At 37.9% G+C, this 27,259-nt stretch overlaps 1 protein-coding gene across 1 annotated transcript in view; it reads right to left on the bottom strand.

Moving 5' to 3' along the window:
* Positions 1-3,528: 3,528 nt before the first annotated feature.
* LOC130141940 (protein mono-ADP-ribosyltransferase PARP8-like) overlaps positions 3,529-27,259 on the bottom strand; it is a 160,127-nt gene continuing 136,396 nt past the window's right edge. Inside the window, exons 15-26 of the mRNA XM_056323237.1 lie at positions 23,776-23,868; positions 19,095-19,220; positions 17,507-17,572; positions 16,114-16,181; positions 15,713-15,761; positions 14,356-14,468; positions 14,134-14,206; positions 11,002-11,071; positions 7,994-8,070; positions 6,998-7,067; positions 5,083-5,167; positions 3,529-3,913 (exon numbers count right to left, since the gene is read on the bottom strand). Coding sequence (XP_056179212.1) covers positions 3,811-3,913; positions 5,083-5,167; positions 6,998-7,067; positions 7,994-8,070; positions 11,002-11,071; positions 14,134-14,206; positions 14,356-14,468; positions 15,713-15,761; positions 16,114-16,181; positions 17,507-17,572; positions 19,095-19,220; positions 23,776-23,868 — 993 coding nt within the window. The 3' untranslated portion in view covers positions 3,529-3,810. The remainder of the gene's footprint in view (positions 3,914-5,082; positions 5,168-6,997; positions 7,068-7,993; positions 8,071-11,001; positions 11,072-14,133; positions 14,207-14,355; positions 14,469-15,712; positions 15,762-16,113; positions 16,182-17,506; positions 17,573-19,094; positions 19,221-23,775; positions 23,869-27,259) is intronic.

The raw sequence follows: 27,259 nt of genomic DNA, 5'->3' as shown, positions 1-27,259 counted from the left end.
AATATGCTAATTATTTCCGCAGTAGGAAGTGGTTTGTAAGCAAAGTATAATTGACTGAAGCACAAAGTCTTCATTTGGAGTGATCTTACATTTGTATTAACAAAAGCATAATCTTAGCATTATTCTTCAGATGTATTTTTAGAACCAACAGCTATAATATTAAAATTATACAGCGTCAATAACAGTTTTTCAAGGACTTTATAGAAAAATACAAGCATAAACCATACCGGTGCAATTGACTAGCTCCTGTTAAACAGAATATTACACAAACTGGCCATTTTATGGTAAGTAATACAGAGCCAAAGACTCAGTGTAGTAGTACAGCAGTGTAGCACTGCTGAAGAAAAGAGCTATGCTGATTCATAACATAGAAGATAACTCAAATTGTTTAACCCCTTGAATGCTTAATATCTGCCTGAATTTCAAGAAAGGTTTAAAAGCATCTTTTTTGATTCCTTTCTCAATGTTTAAAGTAGTCATAGAAATATAAAAATGGCAATTTATAATTAGGGTACAATATTAAGATATTAACATAATTTTTCCATCAAAACTTCCCCATTTGAGGGCTTGTAATTTGTTGTGGGATGTAGGAAGAAGTTAGAAAGTTCTTTCCCAAGAATTCTCTCGGTTGCTCTGTGCTGGACATGGTCACAGCTAGATATCTATGGCTTCATGGAGATTTCTACCAAGAAAGGTAGTAGAGCCTGGGGCTCTATTTTCTCTCTGTGATTAAAAGCTGTTTGTGAAAAGCCTACATCTTTACTGCAGGAGTTATAAAGATTGCTCTCTCACCAATGTGTGGATGATAACAGAGGAATGGAAATGCAAGGGCTTTACGGATAACACAGGGCCTTTGCTCAGATGAGCCTGGCTTTTTATTTTTCATGCCCTGGAATCCATGCAACTATAACTATTTGGAAGAATTTGGCAATATACAACTTCTACCCTTGTAAAAAACCACTAGGGAAAAATCCTTCAAAGAAAATCTCCTTCTCAGGCTTTTTCATTCCAGTTCTTGGTGATAAAGTCTTTGCTTCAATTTTGAAGTTTGCTATAAAAGGGCTATTTATTTTTGAGTAACAGACCCCCAAAGAACCTCCCTCTTTCCCTTCACCTTTTAAAAATTATGAGAACCAATACTTTATTAAAGGAATGATCTTAAAACTCATGCTCACCTGCAGATAATATAACAACTTAGAAGAAGTTTCCTGTTACTATTTTGGCTAAAGAAAAAAGGTGACTGAGTTACTGTGTAGCAAGTGAATTTTGGTTTAATTCCATTTCTGTTTCTGTGTAACTCTGGGCTTGTGTCCTTGCACTGTCCCCTACACCATAACACCTCCTCAGGTGGCTCAGTTGCCCCAGACACGGTGCTGCCAATGTGCTGTGCTCTCCCCACACTGCAGCTTTGTTCTCCCACTCCTTTTTCCTGCCATGCACTGGGTGGGACCTGAAGTGAGCACCTTACAACAGCAAGGCCTCCTCAGAGCCCTGCTTTCCTTCACATCGTCCCTTACTTCTGCTCATCCATTTAAACCAATCCTTGGAGCAATCTTAAAATTTGGCAGAGTTGTATTTTCCCTCCTATTTCCAGTGGTTGTACTTATGATGGCACCATGCATGGCCAGTATCATGACACCACTGTGCAAACAAAGCCTGACTTGCTGCCATAGATACATTCCAGGTTTTTTCCTACAAGGTGTTCACTTGTGACCCTGCTGCAGCTTGAGGAGACAGGGAAGATGACTGATAACTTGGCTTCTCCAGTTCACTCATAGTCATCTTTCATTTCTCCTAGTTTTTTGAGGAAGCCTCCCAGAGTGGTGGACTATCAGCCAAGCAATTTAATGTAAGATATCTTTGTGGCCTTGCTTCCTAGTTTCTTTCTGTTCTGCAAAACATAGTGATTCAGACACATAAGGCAGGACAAATTATGGAGACATGATCGTTACAGGGTTTCAGCTCCACTTCTGAATTATGCTGATTTTGTGCAGTTATACAACCTAAGGCAGTCCTTACATAGATAAATTACAGGAATCTTCTTTGTTTCAAGAAGTTAACCTGTGTCCCAACACAAAAGATAACAATTACAGTGGTACGCAAGTTAGGGGTCCACCAAATGGGGGTGAAAGTCAACATAAATTCAATAGCAAAATTGGGATTCGCAAACAGGATAGGGTTTACAAGTCAATGTAAAAAACTGAGGTCTCCACCAAATAAGTCTGGAATGCTAAAATAAATCTCCAAGTATGTGCTCCTGGACCCAATAACACTATTTTACTTGCAGGGTACTTTAATTACAGTAAGGAATAAGGGAGTGCAGAAAGAAGGAATCACCCATTATTGCATATCTAATGCAGTTCTGTTTAAAAGAAACAAACACCAGCCTGTGCTCTGTTGTACTGTTATTTGGCTCTTCAGTATCTTTATTATGAAAATAACATAATAGAGGTTTCAATCTATTTTTACTTTCTGAGGTGGCCTGTAATAATTGCACAGATGTGTAAGTTGAAATCCTTTCCATATTTGTGTGATTTATGCCTTGGAGACTGGTGTTGCCATCATGCTCACTTGGAAAAAAGTTGTTAAAGGACAGAAAGATAAGATTTGATTTGATTTGTTTTGTTTTCCCTTAGGAATAAATTTTTAAAAATATTTCACCAAGAGAAAAATCAGCAAAATGTTGCATTTGTTTGCATTTTCTGATGTATGAAAAATCAGTCATGTAAAAGCCCTAATTCAGCAGGTACTTTTAAATATGTGGCTAAATTTAACCAGAGAAGTCTCACTGAAGTTAAGATGAAAACATTAAAGAACCTTGTTGATCTGAAGAAACTGTAAATTCTAGTATATAAAAACCAAATTTGTAAAAAGGAAGTTAACAGCTTCAGGTTTTCAGATGTTTGCTAGGCTTGTATAATTAAAAAATGCAACTGAGCTACTTAATGGATAAAACCAGGGGTCCTCAAACTACGGCCTGCGGGCCGGATACGGCCCCCCAGGGTCCTCAATCCGGCCCCCGGTATTTACAGAACCCCTCTGCCGCCCCCCCCCCTCCCGCCAGGGGTTGGGGGGGAAACCAAGCAGCCACAGATGACTGCCTGCCACTTCATCCACACAGGCCCCCTGGTTAAAAAGTTTGAGGACCCCTGGATAAGACAGTTTTTCCAGAGAAGATAAAGAAAACTAAACATACACCATCAGTCATTACTTTTTGCTTTGTTTCACTCATTGCATCAAAAATGTACTGTTATTTTAACCTTTGATTCTAAATCCTAGCTGCATCTGTGTAAAAAAATCAAAGATATCTGCAGGTAACCAATCTCTTTAATTTGACATGTTCCAGATAACCTCTTATTGTGTTTAAATATGAAATAGTTACTTATTGCAAAGTATCATGCATGATACAGGTGCTCCGCTATAAAATCTTCTCTCTTGCTTATAATTAAGTCATTCTAAACTTAAAATACTAGTGTACAGTACTAAAACCTCCAATTGAAGTTTAATATAAAAATAACAGCAGAAAGCTCCTTTTTAAAGTCTGTTTATTGTGAACAATCCAAATGCCTGTTTAATTATTATTAGTGTAGTATATTAATAGACTTTGCACCCCTACAGTTGCTAATTCATACCATCTCAGGTATTTTGATGAGATAAGAAATACCAAGTAAGAAAGCATTAAGTATTCAAAGGGTTAATTTGCTTAGAATAATAACAATAAATTAGTTTTTGCATCTTCTTCAGTTCAAAATCCAGCTTTGAGACAGAGGAAGGCTTCGAATTCACATCAATTAAATAAGAGTGGCCTTTTTAACCAGTAGCAGTTTGATTGCCAATGACTCGAAGAATCTCTTTATGAATGCTTGGTTCCTGTGTATTTATACTTGTATCACCCACTTGACCATCTTCATAACTAAAAAAAAAGTACAGAAAATCAAATTAGTGTTTTATTAAACACATCCAAAACTGTTTCATTCAATAATCAAGAGTGTTTATTCCATATGTTAACATTTTCTATTAAAATGCTCTGTTGCACTTCACTGTTATATGCAGATCCTAAAATCTAGAGTGAAGGGTGGTAGGGCTGCCATTGTCATCAAAACCCTGAGGTTGAATAACTCACTAGGACCCAAAGGGGACTTCTGCCAGCACCTGGCCCACCAAGGCATGTTAGCAGCTTCCCTCTTACTGGAGATATAAAGGAAAAGGCTGTTTCTGCAGCTGCTCCCAGACCACCCTATGTGAGGCTGGTGCCAAAGCATGCACAATGTATCACAATGCCTGCAGCACCCAAACTGTCACAAGTGGGCCTCCACTTAGTGGTGACACCACAACAACCTCCAGGGGTTTTCTCCTTATGAGAAATCACCTGTATTAAGGATTTGCATGGATAAAACAGTCCTGAGCACTGAAAACCCCAGTGCTGGTCAATCTGAAGTCAGCATGCTCCTCCAACTGGTCTGCATGATTCTCTTTGCAGGGATGAAATCTATGCTGATATATAATTACAAGTCATAGGTGAGAGGGGAAATGCTCACATCATAGACAGGAAGCCTTTAACAAATACCTCAGCTTTAAAACATACATCCAAATAGAAGAGATTTTTTACAATATATGGATAGACTTACTGTAATGCTATTGAGTGGGAAAAATCAGTAACTCTCCATTAATTTATTCTATAACTAAACATCTACTAAAACTTTGTCACTAACTTATACATGTATTTCTTAACAAAAATACAGAGATATATAAAAAATGAAGTGATACTTTAAAGCAGGGGTCCTCAAACTTTTTAACCAGGGGGCCAGCGTGGATGAAGTGGCAGGCAGTCATCTGCGGCTGCTTGGTTCCCCCCCTCCAAACCCCGGCAGGGGGCGCGGGGGGGTTCTGTAAATACCAGGGGCTGGATTGAGGACCCTGGGGGGCCGTATCTGGCCCACGGGCCGTAGTTTGAGGACCCCTGCTTTAAAGAATTAGGAAGAAACATCTTTTATCTACTTAATTTACAGCTATTGGAAGGAACATGGGGAAAAAGGCTTAGAATGGACAGATGTTGAATGTTAAAAGCAGCTTTGTACTCACACAAAGAAAAATCTTGTACACACATGATCCGTATTGGGAACTACCCATATCTCTCCATGCTTGTGCAGATCGGATGAAGTTATCACTATCAGGGAAAGAATAAATTTCATAGTGATGAAAACACGCCTGGAAAATACTGTTTTAAAATATTTGGTTTTTTAAACACTTTAAATAGGCTTCTGGGAATGTGTAATTTTCCAGTGCATGTTTGTGGCATGGCATAGACTCCAAGTTGGCTGCTAGTACAAACAGGGAGATGAACTTGATTCTTGTTTCCAAAATATATTTTCCAGAAAACACAGATATATGGGAGCCAGTTCTTCACTGGAATGAAAAATTAAAAAGTATATTTATTAAAAACCAATTTTAAATGGCCATAGGGCTGCTAAGGAGCATATGAGTCAACTAATCAGACTTTGGAACAGAAATATTTGTGTTTGATGATGGCTGAGACAAAAATAAGATATGAAGGATAAAGCCTGAAACTGAGATACCACAAATTTGAGATTTGCAATAATACCAAATATTAAAAAAAAAGAAGTATAGCAATTATGACTCAAGGAGATCACAAAGCCTGTGAAAACTTGTTCAACATTTAGAAAACAACAATGTATCTGATGATAGGTTATTTACCAACAGAATTAGGACAACACGGGAAATAAACCTTTTTATTGCTAGGTAGAATCATTACTATCAATCTGTATTTGAAAAGATTTTTATAAATGCATTTAAACACTGCTATGAATAAAAGCATATTCAATTTTTATACCATATCTTCCATGAATTGTAATTTTTAACAAACATTTTTCTCTTGTAATTAATTTTAAAATCTATATTAGCCACCTCCCCTAAACACTTATTTTCACAGAAAAATGAAGTGAATATGAATGTCATAAAATATATTTTACATTTATTTAAAATTCACCCTTATAAGATCCATGATCTGTTAATAAATTTGAGGAAAGAATGACATAGATGAAAGTCCTTAGGAAAGACGTAATTTATATTTAGAAAGGCCAAGTAAATTCTAGTAAATCCTAGATTAATTTCATATCTTCTTCTGAAAGTTTTAGAACTTATGTATTTTTCTGTTCAGATCAAATTGTATTTTCATGTTAAATGACATCTTAATCATATTAAATATTTCACTTGAACATTCTCAAAAATATATTAAAAAGCAGCATATATAGCTTAAAGCTTCCGTTTTGAAATAACATCTTTTCCACTGTCTGTCTGAATTTTTACTTTTAAAAAAACCCTGAATTTAATTTATTTTCTTTTTGTTTGGCCAGTAAGACTACTTACCAATTACTGGTATAATTCTTATTCACATTTTATAATTTGTTGTTCTCAAAATCTGCTGAGGTTTCATTATAACTAAATAAAAGTATAGCCAAGTCTTTCAAGAACTACCATACTCATATGCACTGGATTTTAACTTCACAAAATTTCTGAAGCCATCAGAGAGAACAGACTGGTTACCAGACGAACAGTATATTTGCCTGAGAAGTGAAATATTATTTGGAAATTCAATAGGAAAGCTGTTTTTTCTGACTTGTAGGTGTTTAATGCGTTTGTCAAGAGCTTGCAAGAAGTCACCTTTTAAAATAAAGACCATGACTTGGGTTATATTGATGGCTTAGGAATATGATCACATTTGAAAGACAGACCAGATGAGTCGTCAGTACGTGCATATTATTATTTCTTGAAAATTCAGCATGTGTTACAAATTTTGTTTGAAGAGGGAAACATTCTGAACTGAAATATAAAGGTCAGCTATTAAACAAGTACTGGTATGCCTACCAGTAGTCTCTTAGCTAAAACCAACCAGTACTGGAACTAAAGGTCTCACTGATTTGCATCCAGTAACACCACGTCCATGACTAAAACAGTTTTTCAAGGGCTTTCAGCTTACCTTCACATAAGGCTATGCATTTTAAGTTACGGCTTTGCAAAAATTGTGACTGTTGTCCTTTCTTCTGTGTCTGAGATGTAAAAACATGAGAAAACTTAATTAGTGCAGTAAGACAAACTGAGTGAAAAAGTAACAAAGGAGAGGGCTGCTATTTTCAGTGGTTTGTTAATGAACAGAGATAGAGGCAGTCTTTCTAAAACATTTCTATTTTATTTCTAAATGTAATAGAATTTCTAAATACATTTATATTATTTTTCTGGATTATTGTAGGAGGGATTTGAACTCCTTTATCCAGAAAGAAAAGTCCCTATTATTACAGAATGAATAATATTATTGGAACTATCAGACAGCAGAAAAAAATAATTACAAGGTGAATTTGATCATCAATTCTTTGGCCACTACCCTGATATTTTACTGGTCTTCTCATATCTGAGGGCTTCTGCTGTTACATACCAATCTCTCTCCAAAGCAAGATTATTCTGTAGTTTTTACATGTTAACGATGGAGACAGATGTAATATTTCTTTCTCAAAATTTATCCCTACACATAAATGCTATGTTTGCTTTAGATAAAGCAGAATTCTAATGGTTTAATATCTTAAAACTACGACAAAGAAAAACTGACTTGCTATCAATGAAATGCTACTCCTTTCTCAGCAATAACCACTCTCAACTCCTTTTGCATGGTTCTTCTGCAAGTCTAGAACTCAGAAAGCAAGGGCTTGCTAAGGGTAATAATGCAATCTGTACTTTGTTTTCTTTCTCTTCCCAAATACAACTACTTGAAAAAGAATGGCACAGGTACCTGCAGTACACTTTGTAAATTGTTACTAAAAGCAGTTGGGCTGTATTTGATGGTTGCAGTCTCTGAAGTTCTTGATTGCATTCAATGAAATAAAACTTTTAACTTTCACAAAGGGAATACTGCCTCTTTTTCAGCTACCAAGTTCCCAAACGTAAAACCACAAATCTTCCAGAGATAGTTAATGTACTGTACCTGTGATGTATTACTGCCCTTACTGCCTGAAGCTGGTTCATCTTTAGCTGACACTTTCTGCTGCTTCTTGTTCATCCCTAAGAATATTAAAATCATGTAAGATACCCTGGCGTATAAATACTTTCACAAGCAAAGTATGGAGAATGAAACAGGTAGCACAGTGGGAATCACAATCCTCTGCATGGCAGTCAAAAAGCTAGTTAATTTTGTCATAGAATATTTAGATTTAATCCTGCAAATTGCCAACACATCTGCATGTGTTGCAAAGACCTTAGGAAAGTCAAATTAACATTAAGCAGATGCAAAAACAGATAAACATGAGCTTAAATGCCACTGAATTCAGCTCTTAGGTGGTTGCTTAAGAGTTGCATGTCAGCATGTCTTGAGTTTAACTGACCCTATTCAGGTTGAAATAACAGTCTGATTTACAGTGGGTAGAACAGTAAAATCATGAGAGAAAAGACTTTAAATATTAATCTTTAACACTTTAGACTTATTAAAAGTCTAAATTTTTAGGAGTAATTAATTTATTTAAAGGCAGTTTAAAAGTCTACCTTGGTTTAATTAATTTATCTACAGGTAAAAGTATTAAATTATTTGTCACCCACCTTTGATCCAATTTCCATCTCAGAAATCTAAACACCTACATTCATGCCTTACATTTCTCTTATAGTCTACACGTTAATTTATATAAAATTCCTGTATTGTATGCTATTACAGGCTTCCTTGCTTTTCCAGTATCCCATATTTCTTGATAGCTTGCACACACAGACTGAATTACAGAGAAGTTTAAGTCTATGAAGTAACAGGGAGTGTAGGACTCCTCTGTGGTTTTTAATGGCATCAAATATTATATACTTCATGGGAATATAGGCCTCCTTTCTGGAGGAAACTGGGTGGAAAGGACCAAAAAAAAGATAGAGATGAGAAAAAACACATTGAAGCTTACAAAGCAACATTGTCCAAAAGGAAGGGCATTTTGTGACATAATGATACTGCAACCTGCATTTTTAGTGAGTCCTAAAGAGCTTCCTTACTTGTGTAATCTTTGAAAAGCTAAAAGGGCATTTAGAGATTACTGACACCGAAATTCAGTAAATACTAGTAAAAAATACTGAACTCTAAAAATTAATTGTGACATTACCTAAAAACACTGAAAATCAGAAAACATAACTAAAACTCTCAGAATTAAATTTACCTACATGCACAAAAACACACATTCAACTATACCAACACTTTAATATTTGAAGAAACATAGACATTGATTTGATGGATGGACCACTTGGTGGATAAGGAATTGGCTGGATGGTCACACTCAAAGAGTTGTGATCAACAGCTTGATGTCCAAGTGGAGACCAGTGATGAGTGGTGTCCCTCAGGGGTCCATATTGGGACCAGTATTATTTAACATCTTTGTCAGGGACACAGACAGTGGGATTGAGTGCACCCTCAGCAAGTTTGCAGATGACACCAAGCTGAGTGATGTGGTTCATACTCTAGAGGGAAGGGATGCCATAGAGAGGGACCTAGACAGGCTAGAGAAGTGGGTCTGTGCAAACCTCATGAAGTTCAACAAGGCCAAGTGCAAAGTCCTGCACCTGAGTTGGGGCAATCCCAAACACAAGAACAGGCTGGGCAGAGAATGGATTGAGAGCAGCCCTGAGGAGAAAGACTTGGGGGTGTTGGTTGGCAAGAAGCTCAACATGGCCCAGCAATGTGCGTTTGCAGACCAGAAAGCCAATTGCATCCTTGGCTGCATCAAAAGAAGCGTGACCAGCAGGTCAAGGGAGGGGATTCTGCCCCTCTACTCCACTCTCATGAGACCCCACCTGGAGTACTGCATCCAGCTCTGGGGCTCCCAACATAAGGAGGACATGGACCTGCTGGAGCGAGTCCAGAGGAGAGCCACAAAGATGATCAGAGGGCTGGATCACCTCTCGCATGAAGACAGGCTGAGAGAGTTGGGATTGTTCATCCTGGAGAAGAGAAGGCTCCACGGAGACCTTATAGCAGTCTTCCAATACCTAAAGGGGGCCTACAAGAAAGCTGGAGAGGGACTTTGTACAAGGGCATGCAGTGATAGGACAAAGGGTAATGGCTTTAAACAGAAAGAGGGTAGACTTAGATTAGATATTAGGAAGCAATTCTTTACTGTGAGGGTGGTGAGGCACTGGAACAGGTTACCCAGAGAAGTTGTGGATGCGCCCTCCCTGGAAGTGTTCAAGGCCAGGTTGGATGGGGCTTTGAGCAAGCTAATCTAGTGGAAGGTGTCCCTGCCCATGGCAGGGGGTTGGGACTAGATGATCTTTAAGGTCCTTTCCAACCCAAACCATTCTATGAAACTGCAAATACAACATAACTAAAGGAAAAAAAATCACTGTAATTTAAAATCTCTATGAAAGTTTCTTAATATACACATTGGTGTATCATGTTTCTATTTTGCTTCTATTTTTTATTATTTTTTATTTTATTCTTACATGGAAAACTCTGCAACACTCACTCATGGATTTATTAGTGGGACAAATTAGGTTCCCTCCCCTTCTCATGCTAAAATAAACACACTGTCCTGTACTTTCTATGTAACCTTGACATGGTGATACTTGAAAATATTTTTAAACATATACAGTTGAACACGTATATTGATGAATTATTTATTTTGTCAGATCAGGTCCTAAAAGCCCATGAATTCATGACAGACATTGACAAAAAAATCACAAACCCGAAGTTGGATTTCTACTGCATAATCAGGACCTGCTCCATTACACACAGCAGCCATTATTAGCTACTACTTACTTAACGCACAGTATCAATATACTCAGTACCTTGGAAAATGAGGACAGTTATTAAATAAGGGAACTTCAATTTTTTTATTTTTTAAATAAATTAAATCTTGGCCTACAAAGATAAGATTTACTAAAGTGTTGTAAACAGTGAAGCTGGTAAGAAAAGCAGTAGACTAAGATACTCCCCTATATTTCTCCAACTTTAGAGTGATTTATAAATATCACCTGAGTAACCAAATGATATGCTTGACAATGGACTAAGGTAGATTCCACTTCCAAACATTGCACCATGGAGCTGAAAAAGAGCGGAGTGATTGTTTAACATTAATTTGGTTATCTGGAAAAAATAATAGTGATAGGCACAAGTCCTAATGTAGATAAGCATCTGCCTCACTGCACTAATTTATTGTCCAGTGTTCAAAGAAGTCTTTAAAAATAATCATGCTGTGAATATAAAATTAAACGTATATTCTGGAAACCATGTCCAAATACCCAAAGATAATTTTACATCAGATTTATATTAAAAAATTGCATTTTCTGTTTTTAAATCTAATATTACCATGGAGGATGCTTCTGTAGGTGGTCAAATACACTTCAGACTTAACAAGGATGAGCAAGCTCAGCATATCTCACATAAAAACCTTGGCAGGAACCACAACCTAAGCCACCCTTTGTGAATTGCCATCAACAACAGCTACTTTTCTTTAAGGTAACAAATGAAGACACAGTGATAACACTGCACATATACTATAGAAAAATTCAGTCACTAGTTCAGCCTGAGTACTAAAGGAATGGGTTCAATCAAGCTTTTGCCTGAGCCAATTCAGACATGCATATCCCATTACTACTGGACTGTGCTTTACCCACAAAGCTACCAGATGTCTGAAAAGAAGAAAGGAATGGAAAGGGAAGACTCTTCAACATCACTTTTCTGCATCACAGAGCTTGGTCTAAGCAACAAAACAGCACTTTTTATTAGTGCTGTGGCCATTTCCTTGTCTGGAATGGGGGGAAAGCATGGGTTTCACATCTCCAGGGACTGACTGCTTTATGTGGAAAAGTCTTTAAAGAAAACACACAAAGTAGTTGTTGGAGCACAAACGAGAATCCAGAGTACCTCCTACCCAAGTAGATATTATGACCACTGGGCTTTAGAGTCATGCTCACACTTACGTCTTTCCTCTGACCCAATGACACATTGTCTCTGCAACGTGGCAGAAGTCCAATAGGAATGTGCAATCATGCTCTCACCCCTTCAGATCCTACAGTGCTGTATAGGATCCTTGGTGAGTAGATATTTTTTCCCTGACTGGTTCTATATTGGGTTTGTGTGGCAAAGTTCTGGTAGCATGGGGGCTATAGGGGTTACTTCTGTGAGAAAATGCCAGAAGCTGTCCACATATCCAATAGAGACAGTGCCAGCTGGCTCCAAGATGGACCCACCTCTGGCCAAAGTCAAGCCAATCAGAGACAGTGGTAGTGCCTCTGTGATAACATATTTAAGAATGGGGAAAAAACCTGTACAACAAACTGCAGCCAGAAGAGAGGAGTGAGACTATGTGAGAGCAGCAACTCCACAGACACCAAAGTCTGTGAAGGAGGGGGAGGAGGCGCTCCAGGTGCCAGAGCAAAGATTCCCCTGCAGCCCATGGTAAAGATCATGGGGAGGCAGGCTGTCCCCCTGCAGCCCATGGAGGTTAATGGTAGAGCAGACATCCACCTGCAGCCCATGGAGAACCCCATACTGGAGCAGGTGGATGTGCCTGAAGGAGGCTGTGACCTTGTGGGAAGCCTGTACTGGAGCAGGGTCCTGGCAGGACCTGTGGACCCATGGAGAGAGGAGCCCAGGATCAGGTTTGCTGGCAGGACTTGTGACCCCGTGGGGCACCCATGATGGAGCAGTCTGTTCCTGAAGGACTGCACCCTGTGGAAGGGACTCATGCTGGAGCAGTTCATTAAGAACTGGATCCTGTGGGAAGGACTCACATAGGAGAGCTACCTCCCATGGGAGGGACCCTATGCTGGAGTAGGGGATGAGTGTAAGGAGTCCTCCCCCTGAGGAGAAAGGGGCAGCAGAGATAATTTGAAATTAACTGACCACAATCCCCATGACCCATCCCGGTGCGCTGCTCAGGGGGGAGAAGGTAGAGAAATAAAGGGTGAAGTTGAGCCTGGGAAGAAGGGAAGGGGGGGGGGGGGGGGGGGGGGGAAGGTGTTTGTAAGTTTTGGTTTTATTTCTTGTTATCCTACTCTGATCTCAGTGTCAATAAATGAAACTAGTTTCCTCAAGTTGAATTTGTTTTGCCTGTGATAGTAATTGGTGAGTGATCTCCCTGTCCTTATCTTGACCCATGATATTTCTGTTATATTGTCTGTCCCCTGTCTGGTTAAGAAGGGGAGCAATAGAGTGTCTTCGGTGGGCACCTGGTATTCAGCCAAGGTCAACCCACCACGGGCTTGTACTGTGGTAAGCAGAATGAACTGGGCTCAGGATATGTCCTAGTTGTGTAAGAGATTTAAAGATGTTAACTTGTGCAAAAGTCTTTACTGCTTCCTCCTCTTCCCAGTATCTCAACTCTAAAACCCTTTGTTCATGCTTACTTTTTTGTCTACTTTGGTGACTTTTGGTGTGTAAATCCTGCTTTTTGGGGAAAAAAAAACAACTTACAAAGATGCCAATAGAGACAGCCAAACCATTAAGAGGAACAGCAGATATTTCTATTCCCTTTTTTCATTTTTTCCTATTCCCCAATCCTTAGTAAGCAGTCTAGGATCCTCCTTCAATGTCTCGTTGACTCAGCTCCAGGGAATGACCTGTCAAAACCCTGATGCTAAAATACTCAGAATTACAGCTCCCCAGTCCCTCTGATACTGCCTACTTTGCTCTGCAATAGCGTCTCCTGATGATTCAGTCTGAAAAACTGAAGTTTGCAATAGCTCCCTCCTGGCCAGTACACTCATATCCCCTTCCCAAAGAAACCAGAGGAGAATAGAAGATGCTGTAAACCCAGCTTCTGTAAGCCTAGTATGCTCTTGGGTCCTATAACAGGCATAGATTACATAGCTCTAAGTTTTAATTCCTGAGACTGCTTTTAAGCAGTATGGAGCTAAGGCTCCTGGAGGTGCTTCTGTGTAATGTAAAATTGAAACACTGATTCCACCAATGGTATTTTAGCAGACACATTGTTTTATTTTAATTGCTTCAGAAATTTTTCCAGGAAACAAGGGTATTTGAAGTCACCCCTTTTTGCCATCTGTAAGGCTACCAGAACCAAATCCCTTGAAAACTCACCTAAGCTTAATATGTAACCAAACATGCACAAGTTAGCTAAAGTCTATAAGTAGTCTGCTATTTACCTGCAGCCTTGTATTGGAAGCAACAACTAAACCGTTCCTCAGGATGGAATGCCAATTTTCAATGTGTGAACCACTGAAAGAGTTAAATGTGTTAAAATGTACAGTACAAAATGAAATCAGTAATCCTTTAAAACAATAGATTCCCAGCTGTAAACATCAAATTGTGAGAACAAAAATATAGCATTTTAGTAACCTTTAATTAATATGAATGTATGTACTCACTGAAATGCAAAGGTACTTCCATAGAGATTTTTAGCAGCTCGGAAATTGGATTCTTTGGCTGGTGGACTACTGAGAAGTAGGAACTGGTGGGGAGTGTGCATAAACTTGAGTTGCTGTAAAATATAGTAGCGTAAAGTTGATTAACACAAAAGCATTGTATTTCCATAATGATAGTTCTTAAGATGCCATACTATTTCACACAATATATGACTGCATTTAAATAACTACATGAACAAAGTTGAAGTTGGTCTCATTTACTGTCGGATTTCAGGTAAAAACTATGGTAAAGTGCCCTTCAATTTATGAAACATATAGAGGTTTCTGAAGCATACTTCAGCTTAATATGGCTCTAGTAAAGTAATTAAATTGAACAATTTCATTATAGTATTCTGATCAGAGCAGGCTTTGAATTAAGATATGAAAGGCTGCAGATTACTACACCTTTATTCAGAAGATCAGCGGCACACATACTCAGAAATTAATCTCAGCACCATCCCTCTAAAGTTCTAGAGCTATATTCTTTGTACAGCATACTCTTATGCAGATCTCCTGATACATCATGCTTGTATACTGCTTTTTGTACACTTCATCTAATATTCTATGGGGTAACAAAACAAATAGTGATGTTCTTCTCAGATAGCTGTTATAGCACTATCAAAACTAGCCAGTTGCAACAAGGCTTTTACCATCCCATACCAGGTTAACTTCAATAAGTAGTTCCCAAGCCTTGCCCCAGCACAGCTACCAATCCCCCACAAGGTTTCAGAAGTTCATTTACTGTCCATGCTGTTTCTTCAGGCCAGACCACCCTGCTTCTTCCCTCTCTGGGCTCTTCTTTCAACCAGCCTCTCCTCATCCAGGCCCCCTGCTTCTCCTTGGGCCTCTCCTTATCTCACCTACATCCCAAGCACCTTCTTCCAGGTTTCTCTCCATCCACAGCTCCCCTCCCATACCCCTTACAGCTATTTAACTACTTAGCAGGAACTAGCCACAGCTGCACATTATCCACATCAGCCAACCCACTGCCACTGAGGCCAGCCCACAGCTGTATATTATCAATGCTAATTAACCCAGCTTCATTCCTCTGTAATTCCTCTACAGATGACTATAAGGTAGACACTTTCATTTGAGCTACTCATCTCAAAGAGGCTTTTTCTGAGCATTATTCCTTTGACCTATTTTAGATATTCACAACATGGTTCTATGAGTTATGACCTGAAACTGCCTATTTCTCTCCCCTGTCTATTAATGGAGCCCATGTGATTAATTTGAATGTAGACACATTTGGACAAGAGAGTCCCACCTAAAATACTAATATGTGCCATGAGAAAATAATAAAGAACCTACAGACACTTACCCTATTCACTGGTAGCTTCACAATATGTGATCTATTACTAGAAATAACCCTAAAATAAGAAACAGTTAGATGTATTAGACATAATAACCAAAGAAAACTTTTCTTCTTAAGCATGTGTTATGAATGGCCACCACAAATTACCCAGCTGCAGGTCTTTGAACCTATCAATTGAAAGCAGTCCAAAACTTGACTACAAATCAGATCTGAGGCCATACAAATAAGCTGGAGTCTTTCCAGTGTTTTCAGAGGGCCCAGATGAGGTCCAGAAACAAATGCAGTTGCAAATGTCAACCCTGACATTAATTCTTAGGGTGAGTTTATACCAAATTAAACTGGTGAAGTGATTATTCATTCAACTTGGTACTTTAATAATTATCATCTCATGTGAGTCAGTTTTATACCACTGTAGAAGAGGATGTGCAAGCGGGTCTTGTTTATCCATCTGCTTCTTTATTTCCAAGTAAGGTGCCTAGAAAAGAGTAATTACACTCTTTATTTCTAGTTGAAATCATAAGGTTAGATTTTATATGTTATATTGCCCATGATTTCATCTATTAAAATGAATCCATGGGACTCATTATTAGGCTTAAATCACAGTTTTACTGATATTTAGCATTGTACAGTTATAAATGTGTTTTGACAACAAGAATTAATATAGCAATTATTTTCCATGGAGTAAAATATTAAGCATATAATTAGCATAAAAATGAGTATATTATAGCAAACATTGGTGATCTCAGGGAGAACAGCAGAAGATGTCTATTTATGTTTGGCTCTTAGAATAAGAAATTGGACTGAAATTTCACAAAATTAAGTCTCTCAAAATACCCAAAGATAATCCACTCCAATTTGTTAACTGTTTTATGGTATAAACTGGTAAAATACTGTATCAGTTTATAATCCCTTTGAAAACCTGTCTTGATTTCAATCACAGTGAAAAGCAACCCTTTAAAAATTTTCAGTCCAAGAATTATTTTAACATTAAAAAAAGGCCAAATGGTGGTTATTTTTCTTTTTAAAAGGCATTATATTAGGTAACAGAAATACCTGATTTTTAAAATTTTTACAAGATGTTACATTAAGTAACAAAATATCTGAGTTTTAATTTTCAATGTATTTTACTGCTCTCTATACACATCATTCTTCATTCCAGAATGCCAAAGTACTTTACGAATACATATAGAGTAAGATTTATAAACTCTTGTGAGGTTACATTTATATAACAGTTGGAAAAGCAAGGTACGTGGGAGAGGTTTCAATAATCACTTATAATCAGCTGGGCTGTTTGGGAAGTGTAACAATAAACATAAGTACAGCTATCACGTTCTGTCCCACTTGTGAATATTGAGAAATCGTATGGTAGTAATCCCAAGAGATTCAACCTTCCAAGTCCCCAACCATACTTAGCTGATCTAGTGCTTTGTTATAATAGAAATAAAGCTATCATTCAGAAAACTATCACAAAATCAATTTCTTTTGCTTTGGAAATAAAAGACCCAGTTTAATATTTCCAGAAATGCAGCAGTTGGTGATTATCTCGTTGCAATGTCCCATTTTGCTGTTATTATCTCTTATTTAAACTTCAAATGATCTGAGTTCTATTTCAACACTTATATTTGACTGCCATTATGGATTCTATAGGTTTGTTATTTTTAACACACATTTAAATATTATTACAGCTCTATAGGAAAGAGATGATACTATTCACTTCCCCACTCATCATAGGCAAGCAATAAAAACATCTTCCTAGTTCTAAAAATAGTGATTAAGTTATGTATAGATTTTTAAACTCACCTGTGTCATCTCTCTAATAGAAGTGATACTATCCAATGCTTTCATGACTCGTTCATAATTCTTCTTCTGATGTAGCATAAAATAAGCAAATAAATTAAAAGTATATTGGTCTTTGGCTCTACAAAAACCTGAATTCTTTGAGTGTATATAAAACCAAAGTTAGGATGAATGTTCAGCAAACCAATCCTTTCAAACATTTCTAACCATTAGCTTCCTTCCACTTTATACACGGACTCTCATTCATATTCCAGGAAAATTCCCTGAAAAAATATTATCATGATGTTTTTTCTTTGAATTTCACTGGAACCCCCAACACACAACAGTGTGACTTACTTTAAAAATTAGGTCTTTTTTTAAACAAATATTTGTAACTAAACACAGGCTCTGCCAGTTATTTGGACAATATGCCATTAAGTTAAATAATATAGTGAACAAATAGATTTTAAATAAAATGCTAAACAAGCAGATGTGTTTACTTTGCTAACAGGTCCTTCAGTTGTCCCTCTGCCTCACCCTGACCTTTGTCTACCTTCTGACTGGGAACCACTACCAGAGGGTTCCACCTTTTCTGAGAGGATGAAATTAACAGTTCATCCTTCACCAGCTCCACATGCCATGTTGCCTTCAGGAGCCTCATTGTTCTCCATCTTTGGGTCTTGCCAACTTCTGCCCATGGGCTTTCACCTCACCCATGCTGGCAAGAAGCTGGGAGGAGATGGTGTGGGTCCTATCAGCCCAGGGCCTCTCTCCACTACTCTTCTAGTGTGACCACTTTTCACAGTCCCTCATCTGCTTCAAACCCCCACCCTAGCCGCCAGACTAGCTGTCTCCTTATCAGTCCCTTTCCAAGCACCTCCGGGCAAGTCCTCCTTCCCATACACTACAGAATACACTCGTCCCGTCCCTTCCTCTGAGAAAGACCATCTCTAACTGGCCTTTGTTCAGAAAAAGTGAAATGCATCACAATGCAGGGCATCCAAAGTTCTTGTTTACACCCTTGAGGATGTCTCAAGTGAGCTGTAATAGTTCACAACTTCCCCAGGGCTTCCCTGAGAGGCAGCATTTGCAGCCTGAGGAGCAAGTAGTGCAAACACAATTCTTCAAAATTTGATGCTTGTATAAAACTCGACTGTTATGTCCAACATTTGATAAAATTAAGTTTAAGGCCATAACTGTTTGCAATGATAAAATGAGATGATAGCAGTAACCACTTTAAGAATAAAAAGATGGACAAGAAATCCCCCAGTCTACATCGTCTACACCTCCCAAAGGCCATCTTTCTCTTTGTGTCCAATGTGTACACTGAGAGAAAGACACTAAGAATATACAATTTTGCACCTATAATTTGTACCCTAAAAGAAGGTCTTGGCTTCAACATAACTTTGAATGCAATTTACAGTTTATTCACAAATACCTTCTCAGAGACAATTAAAAAACCTACAAAGTTCCAAAAATAGTCACACACTTGTGCTATATTCTGGAGCTGTATCTCTTACAGTAAAGGAGACTCCTCCAGAAGAAGGCTTTGCTTTGAAATCTAACACATGACTGAAATCAAGCTATGACATAATGAAAGATAACTACTTACCCTGGGATTAAAGGCCAGCATCTGAGGATCATTAGGATCAACTACAGAAGGATATGGCTCAAAAATGACAACTTTCCTAGGTGACTCTAACGCAGACCGACACATGGATACTAATAGATCAACCACCTAGGGATAAAGAAAATAATTATTTATTTTATGTACTTTCATACTGTGTCATCCAGTCTGCTTTTTTTAAACATTACAGTAATACCATATTTAATTGTTATCTATATTACCCAAACCATGTTATCCACAGGACATAGTTTAGGACTGAAAATTTTCCATTGACCTCAACAGGCTTTGGGTCCAGCCCTGGTACATTATTCCAGGTTCATAAGTAGGACCAGTATCCGGTCCAAAATATATTAGCATGTCAAATACATTGCTTGCAGTCCTGCTTTCTCTTGTGTACATGTGCTAATTCCTGGATGAAATTAATTCTTTAGGGAAATGAAGTTATGCTGAATCTGTGTATCTTTCTGCAGTAGATGCCAGTGAAAAATGTTGCTCAAGAAAGAGGAAGGGATTGTCAATCTGTACCACTGCCTGCTGTTCTCCTGAAGATTGTAATCATGGAAACACTAGGAAACATTGCTTCTGCTAAAGCCAGAACAGTGCAGTGATTTAACGGTCATTTACATGGCTCACACTGGGAGATCCTCTTCCTTCCTTCCTGTTGTACAAAATTATGACATGGTTTTGAATATCTATGATTTCCGAGGTTTCACTGTAAGATCATGCATGTAATGTGTACACAGGCATGTATTTACATATGTGCACATAGACACATATTCAACTTAGCAACAGATTTCTGTATAATTGTTTCAAAATTTGTAACTCGGAGGTTAAAAATAGACTACAGCAATCACAAAACAGAGAGAATGCAGCTTTTTGGCAACTGTGAAACCAGCTCATAATGAAATCCAAAGTTGCTTGCTGCATAAAAATGTAGCTGCAAATTATCTCATTTCCCCCTGGTTTCTCTGTGCCTTCTGACAACATTCCTGTGTGAAAATAGACTTTTCCATGACAGAAAGGAAAAGCTGAGATGAGCCGTACTTACTAGGCATCCCTGGTTCCTCCTACAGTTCCGCATAGATCAGATCTCATCTCACAGCTCAAGCTGTTCTAGAATTTATCATATATTTGACATTGTATCTGATCATTTGGAGTAAAAAAAAAAATGATGGTCCTTTAGAGAAGCAGAATGAAAATAAGAGCCGTGATGAAAGGGAAAAGGAACTGCACTGCAGTGAGTGATACTGTTGCCATTCTCCTCTGCTCCTTTGGCATAAATGGACAATTTTCTCCATCAGTTTAAAAATATTCTGTTAGCTTCAGTCACTAAATCTCTCACATATATTGAAAAATGAAAATTTTAAAATAATGGTTCCTTCATCCATGGTGCTCTGAATTCTTTCCAGTTTATAATACCAACAAGTATGATGAATGTTTCAAAATAGGGCATCCACATTAGCATTTGCAAAGGAGACCAGGAGTCTGCATATACAGTCAGGTCAGGCAACAGGCCTGCAAGTGTGTAAATGTATCACTACGAAATTGAGCCTGAGTTCTACATCCTGCTTCTCAGAAGCACTTCTTAGCCTCCAGCTGCAAAACACTACTAGGGAAGAGTTGTTTGAGTCCCCAAACCTCTTAATACAGTGACCCAAAGTTGTCTTGCTTTATGATTTGCACAACGGGACTATGTCTTAAAATTGGCACAGTTCTTAGAACACCATACCAAGGCCCTCCTTTAAAGCAACTGTTGACTCCTATATTGTTTCTTACCATAATACCAACATATTGTTCTGACATGGGGGAAAACATGTACAGATGAGGCTTAATTAAACCATTGATTTCACCTGAGATCATTGTTTTGAGTTGAGAGAATGCAGAGCAACTTAAACTGGGAGGTAAGTCTAATACAAGCATTATAATACAAACTTGCGTATGCATTCCTTGGTAATAGGAAGTGCTGTGAATCTAGTAAATGTCCTTATAGTTGGGCCTGAACTTCTCCTTAACAGTAGGTACTGAAGTTCATAAATTAGGATTTAAATATTTTCAAGGAGGACAAGATGACACTTGCTGATGACAATTCTCTTATGACATCAATCTCTTAGTGCCTCTCTCTCTCTCTCCAGAGGCTCGCTACAGGGTGTCTGAACTATCAACAAATCAGACATTTAATTTTCAGGCATTTTGACTATGTGACTGAAATAAGGCAAGTAGAGTTCAGGACTGAAAGTTTTAGAAAGTGCTATCTCTCACTATTAAGAAGGAGCCATCAGAATATTGGGAGTGACAAAGTAGGGGTATATACCTTAGGAAACTATCTGAAAGCACAGCTGAAAGAACAGAATGTGATTTGTAATAACGGGAACCTATATTTAGGCTCTTTCGCTACACAAAATGGTTCAAAGGAAGATTCATCTGACAAAATTTAGAGATTCGCAATGCAAACACCTACCTCTTACTAGTCAGCCTAAGCTCTTTATAATCAATGGAGAAAATAACCACTGTGCTGATAGTCTATGATGTGAGTCACACCATCCTAAACTAATATCATACCCTAAAAGTGTTAATTTATTTCTGCAAACAGGAACAGGATCTTGACCAGATAAGATATAGTGAGCTGAGTGCAATGCTATCACTAGAGTGAGACTTAGCAAGATTTAGTCATCTAGGTCCAGTGGAACAATCCACAAAACCTCTTATCTAACTCTTTTAAGTACCATTAAGGTTGTAATCACTTCAGTACCCTGCAGCAAAGCTCTGTAGATGTAGAGGTACTCTAGAGATCTTGGGCAAGCTCCCCATATGCCTGCAACCCTGCAACATTGATACCTATGTAGAACACGAGTGCTAATCAAAACCATCTCTCCTGTCAGCTGTATTTAAAAAGAGAAGTGAGAGCTACTTGTTTGTACCTAAATACCATGTAAGTGCCTACATTCAAAAAATAAAACTCTAGCTTCACAGAAACACATAGCTGAGGTGTCCAGAGGACTTCAGGCTGGGGAAGAGGTGGGGCTTCATCAGCACACCTCTCTAAATTTCTTACAAGCCTGCACAGGTATCCCAATGTTTGGCATGCTAGATGTTGCAAATATAGCCATCTGTCTTCAGACATCAGATGAGCTGATGTTCACATCCTGCAGTTATATACTCAAGTGAAGAAGCTGGTGCACACTGCTGCAAGTTTCTTCCTTTGAGGATATGCCCGTAGGTGGTGTTCAGGCACTTAGCCAAATAGTTTATTTCCAGTGGCTAGACTTACTAGTGCTAGTTAAAGTTAACTTAACTGAACATTTGGTCTTCTAAAACCCATGTTGCTTACTACATAAGTGCACAGTGAGTGACATGTTTAGGAAATTGGAGAAAAATGCACTTTTCCGTGAGATGTGTAAATTTTTAACTTAAGATCTTAAAAAGATCTTAAACATAAGTTCTTTTAATTTTTTTAATTTACAAAGTCCTGTAACTATTGCAATCTAAGGTTAAATGTGATTTGGAAACATAGTTTAAAATACTTTGTTTTAGGCACATACACAAATTATGAAAGAAAACAATGATATGGTTATAAATACATTAATGACTGAAATTAGAGTCAGGAAGCAAGCTTTCATTAAATTCCTGATCCTTGAGAAAAGAGAAAAAACCCTATGTAGCAAAATCGGTAAGGACTTTCCCATTGTTATTTAATGATCAAAACAACAGATACTCAGTGGATAGCTGCATCCTAACACCATGAACAGGAAGTAGCTTATTAATTGCATGAGAGTAGTAATGGCTCATTAGGTGAATGTTAAAGAAAATGTATTTTGAATTAAGAAGTTTTAAGTGCTGAAGCTGCTAAATGGCAGAACCAGGCCTTGGCCCTTGTATAGTCCTAATCCAAGGCTGGTTTAAAACCCAGTCAAGTTAATCAGTAGGAGAATAGAGAAACAATAGATGATCAATTTGTATACACAGCTGCTCTCAAAAATGCAGGTGTTTTTAGAAAAAAATAGTATATGTGAATAGGAATTGCTTGCTCAAAGACTAAGTGTGCTTGAAGGATTGTGTGAGTTAAAGCAGTCAGAAAGAAGATCATGATCCAAGGAGGACCTTGGAACTGAGGCAGAGACTGGAACCGAATAGATGAATCAGCTGGGACAGGGTCAGGTGATGGATTCGCAGAACTGACAAGACCAAAGGAAACTTCTAAAAATTTCAGACACTGACTAATGATTTGATAAGTGTATATAAATTGTGCTGTATCCCTTTGTTCTCTGCCACTCACTGAGGTGGTGGCCCAACTCTGAGTTGTGATTAAAGCAAGCCTAGTGGTACCCATGTCTGTGTAAATTTTTCCTTTAACAGTGAAAATAAATGGGAATTATCTCCAAATGACAATGTCTGCCTTTATTAACAACCCAGGTGACCTAATTGAATACAACAGAACAAGAAAACAGTTACTTTAATAACATGGAAGTAAAAACGGAAGCACCTCATTAGAACTGTTTGAAAATGCCATGCATAAAATAATGTATTTACAGGTATAGTATAAGAGTGGAAAAATACTTACCAAAGAGTATTCATAATGGGTATACATGTTAATAAATACTAGGAGAAATTGAGAAGACTAAGTATACTATAAAAAATCAGGCATGTAATAAGCATTAGATAATTCTACCTGAGCCCCAGTTGCAATTTCATCAGCAGCTTCATTCATGACTCCTAATGTTTGGAAAGCAAATACACAGAGCTCCCGTTCACAAACAGTGGGCTACACAGAGAAAGTAAGTTAATTATATTTTTGTTCTAGTTTTGGGTTATTGGTTTTATTATGCAATACCTACAAGAAAAAACAAACACATTTTATTTGAATTTTTTCTTCTGACATGAAGTGCAACATAAATTTCATATTATGAATACACGTAAATTATTGAGGAAAATACATTAGAGAAGCATTTTAATAATCTAAAGAACAAGTGTTAAGAACTCTGAAACTAATAAGTATTCACAGAGGCTAAACTTAAAAGAAATCTAAACAGATTACAAAATCAAAATTATATTCATAGTACCCAAGTGTCCTTAACACTGTCCTATCAGACTCTGAAAACTTCCTACATATTTAAAATTAATAGAGAACAAATCCAGATACTAATGGGGGCACCCTCCTTTCATAAATGAAGGTTTGTTCTTCAGAGAATGTTATTCTGCTGTTGAGAACACACATGAAAATATAACCCAGAAGACAAATTTCTTGAAGAAGCCACTTTTAATTTAATTTTTAACTAATTGTATTGGGTTTGTGTGGCAAAGTTCTGGTAGCATGGGGGCTATAGGGGTTACTTCTGTGAGAAAATGCCAGAAGCTGTCCACATATCCAATAGAGACAGTGCCAGCTGGCTCCAAGATGGACCCACCTCTGGCCAAAGTCAAGCCAATCAGAGACAGTGGTAGTGCCTCTGTGATAACATATTTAAGAATGGGGAAAAAACCTGTACAACAAACTGCAGCCAGAAGAGAGGAGTGAGACTATGTGAGAGCAGCAACTCCACAGACACCAAAGTCTGTGAAGGAGGGGGAGGAGGCGCTCCAGGTGCCAGAGCAAAGATTCCCCTGCAGCCCATGGTAAAGATCATGGGGAGGCAGGCTGTCCCCCTGCAGCCCATGGAGGTTAATGGTAGAGCAGACATCCACCTGCAGCCCATGGAGAACCCCATACTGGAGCAGGTGGATGTGCCTGAAGGAGGCTGTGACCTTGTGGGAAGCCTGTACTGGAGCAGGGTCCTGGCAGGACCTGTGGACCCATGGAGAGAGGAGCCCAGGATCAGGTTTGCTGGCAGGACTTGTGACCCCGTGGGGCACCCATGATGGAGCAGTCTGTTCCTGAAGGACTGCACCCTGTGGAAGGGACTCATGCTGGAGCCATTCATGAACTGCAGCCCATGAGAAGGACCCACATTGAAGCAGAGGAAGAGTGAGGAAGGAACAGCAGAGACATGTGATGAACTGACCGCAACCCCTGTTTCCTGTCCCCCTGTGCTGCTGGGGAGGAGGAGGTAGAGAAACTGAGACTGAAGTTGAGCCTGGGAAAAAGGGAGGGGTGGGGGAAGGTTTTTATAAGATTTGATTTTTATTTCTCATTATCCTACTCTGACTTGTGATTGGCAATAAATTAAATTCATTTCCTCACGATCACTCTGTTTTGCCTGTGATAGTAATTGGTGAGTGATCTCCCTGTCCTTATCTTGACCCATGAGCTGCTCTTTTTATTTTTTCTCCTCTGTCCAGTTGAAGAGGGGGAATGATAGATCGGCTTGGTGGGCACCTAGCATCCAGCCAAGATCAACCCACCACATTAATTTAACAATTTATTTGTAAATTTAAGAAAATGCATTATATTTTTATAGAATAAACACTGTATTTCGGAAGACCACATGCACATGCGTGCACCCTTTTTTTGGATATATATAAAAAAAAAAAGAAAATAACCTTGCTTTTGAACCATTTTTTGCCTATCTTTTTGAAAAATTTAATTCACAGTTGCCATCACAGTGATCAAATAAAGCAACATATTTAAACTTCTGTATATTGAGTGAGAATTGAGTGTTCTACCTTCATAAAGTAAAAAAAAGCAGAAACAAAAAAGAACACAGCTTAAGTAAAGAGAATAGGCATGTCTTCATAAGCTTCCTAATTGCTTACACACAACTTACAGCAACTCCATGCTTATTTACCAAAATATATATATATACTGAAAATTCTGAGTCTAGCTGCCATGATAATCACTAAAGCATTCATAGCAGTACGCTTTGAAGCTCAAGTCAATGTCTCCAGGAAGCACTTGCAGAAATGAAGAAAAATATTGAGCACACAAAGAAAACATTAAATTTAGTTGAATTCCATTTCAGGCAACAGCTTTGTCAGTAATAAGCATACTGCTGTATTTTTAATCACTTGTTTCATATGCATTTGTTGGGTTTCAAATATTCTAGACTTAATAAAATTCTGAAATTTACTGCATTGACATATTCTCACATCAGTTGCTTTACAAGAGCTATCATCTTTCAAGTCTAATTGAGTATTTTGATTTATTTTATCCGCAATGTTACATTGCATTAGGCAGCATACGAAGCCTCACATGATCCAATCCACTGTGCCATGGCACACTAGACAAAAAATATTTTTTATTGTCATTATTCTTAGGTTTTCCACATTCAGAAGGTGGCTAAATCACTTGCTTAGTTGGGAAAGTATGGTGGGACTACCACCTTGACTATCATAATCAACAGTATACTGGATAGCAGAGCAACCTAAGTTTAACCATGCTTGCAATGAAGAAAAGCATTAAGAAAATACTTATTGTTGTCATTTTGTTTATAACCTCAACAAAGTAAGTTACCCTGAAAATTAAGGATGGAAAATGGAATATTTTTTAGAATAAAGACTTCACAAGACAAGACAATGTTGATAAAATAACATTTTAAGCAATGGAAAGAGTGATGGATCACTACATTTCCAAATTACAATCTAGTATCAATTTTAATATTCAGACAATACATGTACAGAAAATACCTTGAAATTGAACACAAAATCATTCAAGAACTCCAAAAACATTCACTAGAACCTCACATTCTAGTAAGCATGATATAATAAACAATAAATGATGTGATAATAAAAACAGAGGAACTCCTTTGCTATCTTTGTCTACCTCATTCAAAACGCAAGAAAAAAAAACTTTTCCCAGTAATGGGAATGAGTTTCACCAAACCAATTTCTATTTGAGAAACAACATACTTCAGGAAGCCACATAGTTTTGCTGCACAAAATTCTAGTAAATAATAAACACCATTTCCAGATTATTTTGTCAAATTTTTAAACTTGCTATAAAAGAATTTCAGGTATCTCTACTCTGAATTTTTCTCCCTTGGTTCAATACATCTTTAAAGCATTTCTATGGTAGATTCTGTCTAATTTCAGGAATCATTAAATCCCTGTTTGAAGTGGCATTGGTTAAAGAGAAAACAGAACAACACAACAAATTGAACTCTATACAATGTCTACATTCTACATACTCTCTTCAACTAAAAATTGAAGCAAATACATAGTTTTGCATTTGATGAAAACGTATGGGTTCTGCCAGTCTAATGGGGAATATAACCCAAATC

The sequence above is a fragment of the Falco biarmicus genome, chromosome W (genome assembly GCF_023638135.1).
Source record: "Falco biarmicus isolate bFalBia1 chromosome W, bFalBia1.pri, whole genome shotgun sequence".
Classification (NCBI taxonomy): domain Eukaryota; kingdom Metazoa; phylum Chordata; class Aves; order Falconiformes; family Falconidae; genus Falco; species Falco biarmicus.
This window is presented reverse-complemented; position numbering and strand designations above follow the sequence as displayed.